At 34.5% G+C, this 14,380-nt stretch overlaps 1 protein-coding gene across 6 annotated transcripts in view; it reads left to right on the top strand.

The window, feature by feature from the left end:
- The window catches only part of ERBB4 (erb-b2 receptor tyrosine kinase 4), a 1,290,018-nt gene that overhangs the window by 943,219 nt on the left and 332,419 nt on the right, over window positions 1–14,380 (top strand). For all 6 annotated transcript variants that reach the window (XM_024981511.2, XM_010802290.4, XM_059878936.1 and 3 more), the window contains exons 6-9: window positions 2,426–2,544; window positions 5,402–5,543; window positions 9,503–9,616; window positions 9,706–9,832. In XM_024981511.2, the coding sequence (XP_024837279.1) occupies window positions 2,426–2,544; window positions 5,402–5,543; window positions 9,503–9,616; window positions 9,706–9,832 (502 nt within the window). The remainder of the gene's footprint in view (window positions 1–2,425; window positions 2,545–5,401; window positions 5,544–9,502; window positions 9,617–9,705; window positions 9,833–14,380) is intronic.

Raw genomic sequence — 14,380 nt, 5'->3', positions numbered from 1 at the left:
TATCATAAGAACAAAATTTGAATTTGAGTTTGAATGATCCTAGACCCTCAGATGGCAGCCTACTCCAGTGTTCTTGCCTGGAGAATCCCAGGGACGGGGGAGCCTGGTGGGCTGCTGTCTATGGGATCACACAGAGTCGGACACGACTGAAGTGACTTAGCAGCAGCAGCAGACCCTCAGAGCTCATAGATTCATGTATTAACTTCACCTGCTTGGTCGTTCAGAAGCATGTACATCAGATTAACTCAACATGGAGCTGTGTCTGAAAAGGTTTCAGAACAAAAACAGAACATTCAGTTGATCTTATGGATGAGTATTTGCTAGACAGAGAAGACAGTTTATTTTATTTTTTGTCATGAAGGAATATACTGTGACAAGGCAGTAAAAATCACAAATGCATATCATGAAAGGAACTGAGGATCACAAGTGGTATTTCTGTGTGTCTGGATGTGAAGAGCAGATTGAGAGTAGTGAGAGATGCCAGTAGAAATAGAAATGGTGGTCAATTGATGGAGGACTTTTATCCCTTGCTAAGGGTTTACACGGAGAAGGAAATGGCACCCCACTCCAGTACTCTTGCCTGGAAAATCCCATGGATGGAGGAGCCTGGTAGGCTGCAGTCCATGGGGTCGCTAAGAGTCGGACACAACTGAGTGACTTCACTTTGACTTTTTACTTTCATGCATTGGAGAAGGAAATGGCAACCCACTCCAGTGTTCTTGCCTGCAGAATCCCAGGGACGGGGGAGCCTGGTGGGCTGCCGTCTATGGGGTCACACAGAGTCGGACACGACTGAAGTAACTTAGCATAGCATAGCATAAGGGTTTACAGCTCTATTGCAGAGTTGGAAAGTAAGGCTCATACAGAGAAAGGACTGACACTGATTTATATGCAACAGCTTATATTTTCAAGTCATTACTTTTATTATGGCATACAGGGTTATTTGTGACCTGAGAGACCTTTTAGAAGGCTATGCGATATTTAGAGATAAATCTCAGAATGAAGTTGGCATAGACAGCAGGGAAGAAAAGAAGAACATCTATTGGTAGTACTTGGGAATTTTATTAGGTGTGAAAAGTGAGGGTAGAGGAAAAGGAGAACTAGAATACATGTCCAAAATTTTAGCTGAAGTGTTGGATGGATGATGTTATCAGTAATTGAGATAAGGGAACAAATAAGAGACAGACACTCTATGGTAGAGGTGGGGAAAAAATGCATTCCATTGTGTACATATACATAGGGAATTTTCCAGACAATGAGAAATGCCTGTTGCATCTTGATAGAGATTTCAGATCTGAATCTAATGTCGTCTACCTAGAGATAGTATACGAAATAGAGGATGAATGATTATATCCAAGTATATGAGCTCTTAATCCATATGAAGACCAGCTCTGAGGAACACTAAAGTTTAAGGAATCGTGTCTTGCTGTACTAAGTGAAGGAAACTTTGAAGAACTCAAAGAGGTGGGAAGAAACAAGGCTGAAGAAATACAGAACCAAGAAATGATGTGTTACACATATGTTGTATAATTCATTTCTCTATATACTTTTAAAATATCTCTTTGGAATAAGTATGATAAGCAGAAATGTGTCCCTTAATGCTATGATTTTGTTGTCCAGTGTATATAGCTTGATTTACTAAAGTAAACCTTGACAGCATGATGCTGTCAACTAAGACTGAAAAATGTTATAAGAAAAACTAACGGAAGTTTTTGTTGTGTTTACTATGAATATGTCTTCTGCCCTCCTTCCTGTTTCTTTAAGGATGTTGCTCTACTCCTTGTTAAGTCCCTCTTTTTGAGAAATTTTGGTAGAAATTTCACTTAAATCTCAGGAATAGAAATGTTTGTGCTACTACAGAGGCGTTATCTACCTATCTTTGTCTGTCTGTTTATCTATCTACCTACCTACCTATTTGTCTGTTACCTATCCATTTATCACCCATCATCTGTCTATCTGATAGGAATGATATAAGGTATAATGTGAATCATGTAAGAGTTTATGTTTTCATTCTTTGCATTGGCTAGCAAAAATCAAGCACCCCTTTCTGGAGACACTTTCTGCTGTAGGCCCTCACGGTGCACATTGTAAATAGACTTTGCTGCTGACTCCATTTTTAGCAACCTGCCAGAATGCCTCTCATTCAGTTTTTCTAAATTTGATTCTTTCTTCCTAATTGTGTGATTTTTGTAAAGCACTGTCTTTGCTTGAAAAAGAATGAATCTAAAAACAAATTCATGTATTAATTTTGAAGGATTTTGTATAGTAATTTTGATCAATTGCCAACTTCAAGCAGTAAATGTTTGCTGAGCTGAGTCAGTGATGGTTGAGCAAATTGTTACTTACTCCAGGGCTCAGCTTTTCTCAGCTACTCCAAATCACCTGGAAGCTGACTTTGATGAGGCACTATCTCTGTCTTCTGCAGTGACAAGGACCGTGTGTGCGGAACAGTGTGATGGCAGATGCTATGGACCCTACGTGAGTGATTGCTGTCACCGAGAATGTGCTGGGGGCTGTTCGGGACCGAAGGACACCGACTGCTTTGTGAGTCTGGCAGCTCTCCCTTTCACTTTCTGATCCTCCCTTTCCTCCTAGTCTGACTCACATACATCAAGTCTTTACCATCGCTTGTGGTAAAGGACCCACTTGCCAATGCAGGAGATGTGAGATGCGGGTTCAGTCCCCAGGTGGGGAAGATCTCCTGGAGGAGGGCATGGCAACTCTCTCCAGTATTCTTGCCTGGAGAATCCCCATGGACAGAGGAACCTGGAAGGCTGCAGTCACAAAGAGTCAGACATGACTGAAGCGACTTGGCATGCACACAAGATAAGATCAGATGTTACTATTTTAGGGTTAAGAAAGATGCTGTGGTTTCCTGAAAGTCATTCTCTTACTGGGTGGCTATTGATTAACTAGGATTGTTCTGTCCTAGAATAAATGTATTATGCCTTTCTGATATAGTTTATTTTACAAGTGAGACTTAGTTGGACAACGTAAAGGAGAACATATTGAATATCTTTAAAAAAGATAACAGTATCCTTCCAAAATTTACTGTGTATGTTGTTGCCTCACTGAGTTGAGTCTTCTGAGTGGGGGCACTCATGTTTTATCTCTCAAATATAAATTCAAGATTAAAGCAGATAAATTTATGAATTAAACTGTCTTATAGTTTATATTGTTTACAAGCTAATATTATTCAAAATTTCTAAGATTTATAAATGCATGCTTAAAGCAATTTATATGCTAATCTGTGTGATTTTTATTTTAGAAGAGGACACTTTTACATCCTCAGAATTAACATTTACAGCTTTTCGGGGCCACTTTTTAATTACTTTTTGATATCCCTGATAAAGTTCTTTCTATTCCATTGAATACATACAGGCCATTCTGTGAGTTACAGTTAATGCAGTTTCATGCACACAGAGCATTAGTTTCATTTTAAGCCAAAAATCATAAAATAATAAACAATTTTTGTTGCTAAAATGTACACAGGAATATATTTTGTTCCTCCACATCAAATATCCATAGAAAACACTGATGCATTTAGAACTGAGGATATTTATTTTTTTTCAAATTGGTACTTAATTCTGCTCAAGCAAACCATAGATTATACCTCTCATGATATAGAAACACAGTAATTTATTACTTCTCTTAATGTCACAAAAACTTAATTTGTCTGTCCTAATTTTATAGTGAAACAAAGTATGTATTATAGAAATGAGTAGGGAGAAAAAGGAAGGAGAGGGAAATGTACAGAAGATGCTCAGCAGACCTTGAACTGAGACTCTTTCCCTTACCTCTCACCAGACATGAGATATAAGCTTGATCTGAAAGATACTGAACAGGGGTTGTGTTAGCAATTCCAAACTAGTACTAACAATAAAAATGAACAATAGCTCTTAACTTTCACTTAGAAGTTTTTCACTGAATTTTTTTTCATGGTTCCCTTATCACGATAAGCAAAGTGCTGAGTGAGCTTCAGAATTCTCATTTCATTATTTTTATGGAATGGTCCACTGATTCCACTTTGGCATTTAGTAGAGAATGTTCAAGAATGCCAGACCAAGGACTTGGTGTAAGTTATTGTTTTGTATACTGTCTGGAAGGTAAACTTGTTTGATCTCTCTGGCTTATGTCCCTTTGTTGCCAAGTAATCTGTGCGAAACACTGTATAAAATATATTAGTAAAGCAATTATGAGGACACATGAAGTTTTATAGCCATAAATTAAAGCTTACTGAATTTTCTAGATTGGTTTTTAATAGATTCTTCCTGGAAAGTGTCATCTTAGTGAATAATATATCATCAGTGAGTCTCGTTCTGATTATGCATCTCGTAGACTATCATCAGGGAATTGTCATGTTTGTGATAAAGTACTTGCTAAAACAACAATTGATTAAGAAAATGTTTTGAGGAAACAGAATAAATTAGTGCTTATTAATAACCATACATCTAATTTATGATGATATGTAAAATATAGCTTGAGTTCACATTAGCTTGCCTTCCAAAGCCTAAAGTATTCCTATGCAGGTTTAAATTGTTTAATTAAGAGAATTAGTCCATCTTCTCTTTTGCTAAACACATGTTTTATATACTTATATATGTACTTTTTATCTATTTTTTTATATCAAATACCTAACTTCTGGGTGGTGCAATTGTTTTTAATTGTTTTCAAATGCATTTGAACATATTAACAAATAGAAGTCTCAGGAAAAATATATAAATCAGCAGAAACAAATTTATTTGAACTTGACTTTTAGGAAAAGGTATGACCATATAGGAAAAAGGTATCATATTATTCAATTATGGACTAAATTAGCTACTTCTTTACATTTTGGCATCACATCCCACTACATTTACATTTGGCTAGTCACCTGACAGAGACTTCGAAGTCCAGTTTGAATGACCATCACAAAGTTATCTCACTATACAATGGTGATGAACAGATTCACGAGGTTACTTGAGTCACCGAATTCGTCAAATACCAGCTTTAAGAAAACTCTAGCCTATACAACTGGATATTTAGTTTTCACTGCCAGACTCTAAAACTCAGCATAAACCCTTTGAATAATAAATTTTCACTATAATCTAACTTTAATAATTTAAATCAATTGCCAGTTTAGGAATTTATGGAGAGACACCAAGAAATATGAACATTAGTAACTATAGAAGGTATGTTTGGTGAGCTGGAAAAAGTTTTTCAAAATTAAGAAATACAAAACAAACATTAACTTAAAAAATAAATCCTGATGAATAAAAAATTGTCATAGTTTCCAGTTTTTATGAAATTGATATTTGCTAAGCAATTAATACACCTTATCACACAACTGTTGTAACAGTGTCCCTTTAACAATATTATGAAGGTTGTTTCAAAAAGGAAATTAATTTTTGCTGTGTTGCAGGCATGCATGAATTTCAATGACAGTGGAGCATGTGTTACTCAGTGTCCACAAACATTTGTCTACAATCCCACTACCTTTCAACTGGAGCATAACTTCAATGCAAAATACACCTATGGAGCCTTTTGTGTCAAGAAGTGCCCACGTAAGTAACAAAATAAGACTAGCCAAATTAATTAACTCATTGTTTTAAAGCAAAGTAATTTCGTGGAAACTTATCATAATTTGAAACTTGTGACATATCATGAATTACTTTGGTATGAATATTATTATTATTTCATATATAAAGGAATTAAAATTCAAAAAATTGAAGTGATTGGTTCATAATCTCAGCAAATGAGTAACATGTTTGAGGTTAGAGTACGTTGTCAATTCATTGACTTCTAAACTCATTATTTTCACTGTATGTCAATATTTTTGCACATGATGCTGTCCTCAGAAAAATGATTAAGTAGCAGCAAACTATGTAATGAACAAGGTCTTCTTATAATAATAATGAATTTTCACCTAAAGTGATCTTATTATTTATTTGTAATAGAATATATAAAATAGTTTTGACATCAGATATAATTTTAAAACAATAACCATGGATATAAAGGGCATGTTAAGGAATCTTTACCAAATTGAAAACTCATCCTGGGGATTCAAAATGACCAGCTTGTTTGTTTAAGTCAATTTCTTTGCTTGGAGAGACCACTGAGACATTTCTTTGATGTTTTACTTTTTTGATGGCTGAAAAAAAAAAAACAAACCTCATTTGTCCATGTAAATTAAAAGACTTTACATTCTACATCACATAGATATTTATTTTTTTGATTTGTGCATAGGATGGAATAGGAAGTGTAAGAGACGTGAGATTAGAATGGCTTTGATTATAGCTTTGGCCACTTATTCACTGTGTGATTTTTAATAAACTACTTAATTTTCTAGGTTTCACTTGTAACTTAGTCAGTAAAGAATCTGCCTGTGATGCAGGAGACCCGGGTTTGATCCCTGGGTCGGGAAGATCCTCTGGAGAAGGAGATGGCAACCCACTCCATTGTTCTTGCCTGGAATTCCATGGACAGCGAAGCCTGGCAGGCTATACAGTCCATGGGGTCGCAAGAGTTGGACACATCTTAGCGACTAAACCACCACTACCACTTAATTTTCTCTTTTCTCCTCTTTAAAACGTGGAAAATCAAATGTACCCTCTCTCTTTCCCAGAAATAATATAAAGATCAAAGTGATAGAAAATAAGTTTCATAGGAATAGTATATAAAAACAAGTCTTTGAAAGCAATGATCATTCCAGCCATTATTATTATTTTATATTGATTAAAAGAATAAATATGCATTATATGCATAAACATATATATGCATTTGTATGTAGATAATTTTATAACCAAACTCATGATTTTAATCTGATAATTTCTCATCTAAAAGTTACCCTATATTTACTATCTACTCTCTTGCAAACTACAGGGCGTAAGAGTATCTATCATAGAATGAGGCTAGATGACAAGTTTTTTTCCTTTTCTTAGACAAATGTCCTCCTCCTTCTTAGACTATATCCTTCATAGTGGCTCTGAAGTCTCTCAACTCCTAAATTACAACAAGAGGTCAAAATCTAAGGACTGTTTTTTGAAATGACATGCCCAGTTACTGTAATTATAGCAACTCATAAACTTTCTTTTATGTATTAGTTTAGGTCTATCCAATTACACACTAATTTAAAGTCCTTCATTATTTATCTATGTAAAATTCAAATCTTTGAGGGACCTTGCCTATGCTAAACTGTAGCTATCTTGGGAAACCAAGATGTTTAGCTTCTAAATACTGGTCTACAATTCCTAATCCAGAATTTTGAAATTCAAAACCTAAACAGTAAATATTTTTTGAAACTTATTTGACTTCAAAACCTGAACTTTTATGAAGATACTTATAATCTTTTTTATTTATTTCATTTGACATAAGCTGCTACAAAAATGTGGACTTTTTAAATAAGAAGTATTCCTGAAGACCTTGCAGAAAGGATGGTTACTTCTATTACAGTTTGGGTTCCTGTGCTACAGAGATTTTGGTTGTTAAAGAGTGTTCTCAGGACCCATGAGAGAAGGAAAAGAAGTGAGCTCAGGCTGTGATACAGTCTTAGCAAGGTGTCTCTTCTGTGACAGATGCTCTCTAGTGGATATTAACCTAAAATACAAAGATCATCACACTTTATACCCACTCCCATGGATTCAAATATATCCCTCTACCCCAGACTGCTTTCAATTCCAGTTCCAGATCTTCTAGCATTTCTTCTCTCAGAACAAGCCACTGCTCACGTTGTTGCTGTTATGTTAGTCGCTTAGTTGTTTCTGACTCTTGCAACCCCATGGACTGTAGCCCAGCTGGCTCCTCTGTCTGTGGAATTCTCCAGGCAAGAATACTAGCTATTCCCTTCTTCAGGGGATCTTCTGGACCCAGGAATCAGACCTGGGTCATATTTATTCTAAACTCGTATTTATTCCATACAAAGTAAAGGATCCTTTGCACTACCCAGAACTATGCCCATTGGTAGGATGTTTACTTGCCACTCTTTCCAGTCCACTCCTGACTGAGGCCGCAGGGAAGGTACCATGCATTTTCAGTTGCCTGTACCTACATCCCAAGATTAGTTTTTGTACCCCTCTGACCTCTTGTCCTACTTGCCCTCTCTTGGTTCCCCATGTAGCCATAGATATGAACTTAGTGAAAGGTGCCAGCACAGTGGTCAGTGGATAATATAGGGATTTGGAACACCTGCTTATGCAGTTTACTATGTGAGTGCCCCAGCTCATATCAATTCCAAATTCACTGCTTCCATCTTACAATGGATTGCCGTTGGCCCTACTCAAAATTATGATGTCATGGTTTTTGACAAAACTTTGTTTATGATGGGCAATTTGGACTACGTGATCAATCAATTACCCATGGTTAGGTAGACCATCTCTACCACGACCCACAAGCATGTCAGGAGTTATTTATTAAATGGGGTATAATTCCTAGAGGTCTCTGATGTGATTTTCCATTTGAAACTTGCCATAACTCCACATAGCATATTTTCCCACCATACAAACTTCTAATATTATAGAATAAGTATGTTAGAATATTAATATATTAGAATATTCTATAATATTCTAATATTATAGAAGTATGTATGGGTTTTGTGATCCAAGTAGCAGGATTGCTTGCCCTCCAGCCTAGACTTGCACTATATGCCTTCCCTGCTCTGGGTCCCTTCAAAGTCAGAAGCCTTCTAGACTACTAAATACTGCCAGAAATAGTATTTCCAAACATGGAAGAATGCTGCCTTCAAAACCCAAAAGTAGCCTGGCAGATATTGTGTTTTCCGTTTATTGTAGAAATGGATGCAATAATTTGTCCTTATTTTTTGAAGGGAATGTTTGGCATATCCCAGATCACCGGACTTCTAAACATTTCACCATGGCAAATAATTAGACATTCTTGGTTTATTTAGTAACCTTTCCTAAAATCATGGGGTCGCAAAGAGCCGAACATGACTGAGCAACTAACGCTTTCACTTTCCTAAAGTACTGCCCTTCCAAATTTCATCTTTTTTCTTTGTATGAAGCTATGGGACAATTTCTACAGCTCTCCATTGAAAGATGAACATATTTTAAACATTTCCTCTTGTGATATAAAGTACACTCCCTTCATCCAAGGCAGTTTAACTTCAGCTTCATTTGTGCTTCATGTAACTTGAAGTATTTTTAGATTTCCAACTTGTATCATGGCATGAAATGAAGTGGAACTATTGAAAAACACAAACTAAATGTCATGCAGTTTCCTAAGACTATAAAAGAAATTCACTAATCTTGGGGGGCAATTCAGGATGTGGAGCAGTAGCCAAGCAAGTACCAAATGTTGTTAACACACGCTGCCCTTGGATTGGAATGTAGATACTCATAGATGCTATTTCAGGTTGATATGTTTAGACAAGGAGTTGTTTTAGGGAAAGAAACATACATACTATCATTTTCAAAGGGTAATAATGTTCAAACCCTAAAATATTTTGTTTTAAATTCTATTGCTGAACATCAACATTATCGCTAAATTTACCTTTTTCTTTTTTTATCAGATAACTTTGTAGTTGATTCCAGTTCCTGTGTGCGTGCTTGTCCTAGTTCCAAGATGGAAGTAGAAGAAAATGGGATTAAAATGTGTAAACCTTGCACTGACATTTGCCCAAAAGGTAGTGATTTTGTACTGTCATTCTATGATAAAAATGCATTTTATTGACTAAAGAAAATTTTTCTCAACTCCCTGATCTTGTTTCTACAGCTTGTGATGGCATTGGCACAGGATCGTTGATGTCGGCTCAGACCGTGGATTCTAGTAACATTGACAAATTCATAAACTGCACCAAAATCAATGGGAATTTGATCTTCCTTGTCACTGGTATTCATGGGTCAGTATTACATTTTTATTGAAAATTTTATTGTAAAATATAGACAGAGTTTAAGAGATTCTTTAGTTTTGTCAGTCTGATTCATTTTGACACAGGGTTCCATTATATATTAATGTGTTTTTCCAGCAAAGTCAATGTCAGATTTCACCAGTGGTAATTGTAAGCCAAATTTTGCAAGAGCAATCCAGATTATAAATTTGGTGACTACCTGGATTTGAAAGTAACGATTTATATATAAGCTAAGATGTATTTATAGGATATTCCCTTCAAATCCATAGATTTTAGTGAGTTTGACACATTTGTAGATGTATTTAGGGAAACACTATCAGTGGATAAAGTGGGAAATTTCATTCAAATCCCTAACCCAATTAGTTCAAGACGACATAAATAAATTTTATTTAATGTATTACATAGAAAAGTCAGTAAGTTGTAATTCTGAGCTTTCAGGTATTTTCTTTGCCCTGTTGTATCTTTTTAGGTTTTAGAGTTGGGAATTTAGTACTATTGTGAGAAATCTATTAAATGGATTTCATTTTAGCAATAAAAACTGTAACATTTTCTAGGCTTCTTCATTCTAGAACCACCTGCTGGTTTTAATGGGAAAAATGACCAAATTTGTATTCTTTCAATTGCAATGAAAATGTCAATATTTTTATGTTATATTTTATCTATTTGTCTATATCACTACCTAATCCCTAAATATTAGTGCTGCAGGCTACAGAAAAAGAATATCACTCACATATTTCAATTCAAGACCTACTCTAAACATATAACAGTTCTAGAAGCAAAACAATTTAACACATTATGGATAAATATGTCAAATAGGAACAGCAAGGTAAATAAAACAAATGTTCCTTTCTATTCAAATAAATTACTTTAGGTCTTAGTACATAAAGCATTTCTTTACTTTGAAATGTAACTTTTAGCATAGATGTATGCCAGAAATACCAAGACGTGTTTCTTGTTGCTGTTGTTGTTGTTTGGCTTCTTTTTGTTTTTTAAATATGGTCCAGATTTAAAATCTCTTTAAAAAATATGCACATGATTATTCTTGCGTGGCAACAATCTGTTGGAGCTGGGTGGTACTAGTCATTTGAGATGGGACACATTCAATTGAATTCACCATAGTTCCCACTGGCCCTCTATATCCATTTACTTGTTGTATTTGCCTTCTTGTCTCCATTGGGTAGGAGGCCTGGGCCAATATTTAAGTTTATCTATATAATTTAACATATGCATATCATTTAGTAAAACAAATATCCACAATTTAGGTATTTTGTAAAACCAAATATCACTGTGCATGAAAGATCATATTATGTTAACAGTGTCTTTGGAGAAATAAGAAGACACAGGCCATCAATTCACATTGACTGCTTCCACATGGATATATTAATAATAAATGAATGGACCTCAAGTCCATCTGCGTGGGGAAAGATTTAAAAACATAGTCTCATGAATTGCTTTAGACAAGTGATTTTTATTACAATCAGGCCCAACATCCATCATTTTTATATTAGATTTTGAAATAAAATTTAATTCATTTTAAAATATTAATTTAAATTTTCAATTTAAATTCATTCTCAATTTTGAAATAAAAGTCATAGATTATGTACTCTACCTATAAACATAGTTTTATAAAGTCATTATAATTATGATTTAGAGAAGAATTTTGAAAAGTAATGTTTAATAAAATATGTATTGATAGGAAAATGATCAGCTACTTTTTGTCATAAACGTTTGGATTTATAGGAGGGAAGATTAGAAGTGTATGAAGTATGGGGAAATAAAATGCAAAGAAACAGATGAACACTGGAATATCGTAGTATGAATAGAGGCAACATTACTACAGAATTATACACAAAATAGGATACACTAGGAAGTTTGTGCACATGAGCTTCTCGACTGGGTGGAGCATTTTAAGGTGCTTCAGGACATAAAGCAATCCTTTGCTTTGAAAGGCATTTAACTTGGCTTGGGATTATTTCTAAATCCTGTAGTGTCCCTCAATCTCAATCATAACTGAAACCTCTTGACGGATGTCCCAGATGACCATACATTCACAAATATGAGCAGAATTATTATAAAACATCAGACTAATCCAGACTTTCAAGGAGAACACTAAGTGAAAAATTACAAAAATCAACTCACATGAATTAAAAATAGAAAGGTAAGCCAAGTTTCTCTTAAAAATAAGAGTCAAATATTCTACTTGATTAACTTGATCCAGACCAGACTGGAGTGTGGTTTGAGTCTCTACCATGGACAGTCGGCATTGAGCTGTGCGGTTTCCATGTCAAACACTCAGAGTCCTCCCATATGGAGTTGAGAACTGGATTAAAAATAAATAACTCCCTCCTCTGGGTATTGTGGGCATTCAAAGCAAATGTATGTATATATCTTTAAGTGTTTAGTCCAATATGTAGAATAGAGTAAATCTTAATAAATGGTATAAAAAAGAAAGAAAAGATGGGAAAAGGAGGGAAAGAAGAGAAAGACAATGAAAAGTAACAAAAATAAAACAAAACAAAACAAAACAAAAACCTAAAGCCCCCCGACCAGAATTAAAGAAAATTTAAAACATTTAGAGAAAAAGGCAGTTCAAAAGCAAATCTCAGTGACTATATCTAGTATTTGGTTTATAGCACAGCATATAGTGTAACAGATATTATTTCATAGACTATTGGAAACTGAATAAAGTCAAATTTATTTTTATGCCAATATTTACTTTATGACAAATCATACTTCCTACCTCAGAAGATTATGATTTGTCTTTAATTATAGCAATTAAATGTAACATTATAATTAATATTATTGTGTCTTGAGCATAATATATAAGGTATTTCCAGGACAAATATATATATGAAAGATGATATATTCCTCGTTTCTAGTCTCATGTCAACATGAAGCATATTCTGAAGCCTTACTCTTTCATTTTAGGAAGGAATTAACATAAAGTTAATTGAGTGGATCTCAGATAGTTACATATAGGCACATGTGTATTCATGTATGTAATGTGTGTGTGTATAGACAGAGAGATTTTGGAGGTGAATAATATGAGATAAACAGAAAGCTTTTAGTAAATTAACAAAATGGTTTATTCCACTTAATTCTTATTATCCTCAGTCTTCTAACTAACTAGATTTTGATAGGTTGAATCGTTTGATTAAAATAGCTAGGGTATTTCTTTAAACTAATGGAAAGGAAAAACCCATAATTAAATGAGATTATACATTTCAAAATCAAATTTCTGCTAAAAATAAATTTACTGTGAAGCTGTCATTAAAATGTTAATGCATGAAACAGTTCAAGGAAATATTCACTTTATAGCACAATACCACCCTTGCTAGAAATAAAGTAGACACTATTATTTTCTTATTTAGAATGGAAACTGCAGGCAAAATTCAGTGTTCAGGGTTATCATAGGATCTCCTTTCATGTTTTGTCATGTCTAACAGTGCTCATGTGCGTATGCTGAGAGCAATAAAATGCTCACCAAATAAGCATACCCATGCTGTGTCACAATCTGACACTAATAAGAAAGTGCTTAGATGAAAGACTGTAATGATGATAGATAATGGGAAACAGCTTATGAGTTTGGTGGAGAAAATAATGTGATTTCAATGGAACTGTGAAAATATGTTTCTCTCCCTTTATTCTGAGCTTTATTGGGTCACCAAACATACTCACAGAGTGGACATAGTGTTCGTTTTCATGACCCTATATTTAGCTAGGAAAGTTCTCAATTTTAAAATACTATGGATTTCAAGTGACTTGATGGAACTCCCTAAGGTTACTTTGAAGGCAGTAAGTGGGATTCTGTCAACTTATTTTATGAGAGTCCTGAATCTCTAAATTAAGTATATAAAATTTCTGTGGTCCATTGGGTTTCATGTGAACAGTCTAGAATTTGTTTCAATCCTGGCAACCTGTAAGTGTTCTCAGTAAAAGTTTGGACTGACCCCACTACTGCATGTATGCCCTGCACTTTGAGTGTTTCTCAGTAAAGCGAGAATATTTGATTATATTACTAGAGCTCTTCTATATATTGCTTTACATCAAAGAACAAATGTAGAAAGCTCATTCTACTACTGCAGAGCTGGCATTTCCCCTGCCTATGGAAATCTTTGCATATTAGAAAATTACAGCAACCAGAGTTTTCCCACACAATAATTTTGTGCCCCATATTCACCAGAAACATACATATTCATTCCATATATCTTCAGTTTCAAATAGAGCAAATTTGCCAGAATATTTGAATTAAACTTTAAGCTTTCGAAATGTATTCATGCCTCTTTAAGGAAAATCTTAATTGTTTATGTGTGAATTACAGAGAAACTCATTTATAATGTTTCCAAGCCTTTTATAATATGCTGTGTTAAACTAATAGTACAGTATATAGATTACACTTCTTGATTTTTTTACTTGGAAGTAATAATTTCATCAAGCAAAGCTTTTTTTTTTTTTTCTTTTAAAAGATACGGGATTGTTCACAGTATAAATGAACAGATTTATGACCCAAGCTAAGAGAGTCAGTACAAGGCAGTTTCA

This window comes from Bos taurus, chromosome 2 (genome assembly GCF_002263795.3).
Source record: "Bos taurus isolate L1 Dominette 01449 registration number 42190680 breed Hereford chromosome 2, ARS-UCD2.0, whole genome shotgun sequence".
In the NCBI taxonomy this organism is placed as follows: Eukaryota; Metazoa; Chordata; class Mammalia; order Artiodactyla; family Bovidae; genus Bos; species Bos taurus.
The sequence above is the reverse complement of the archived record's forward strand: the minus strand, read 5'-3'. Positions and strand labels throughout refer to the sequence as shown.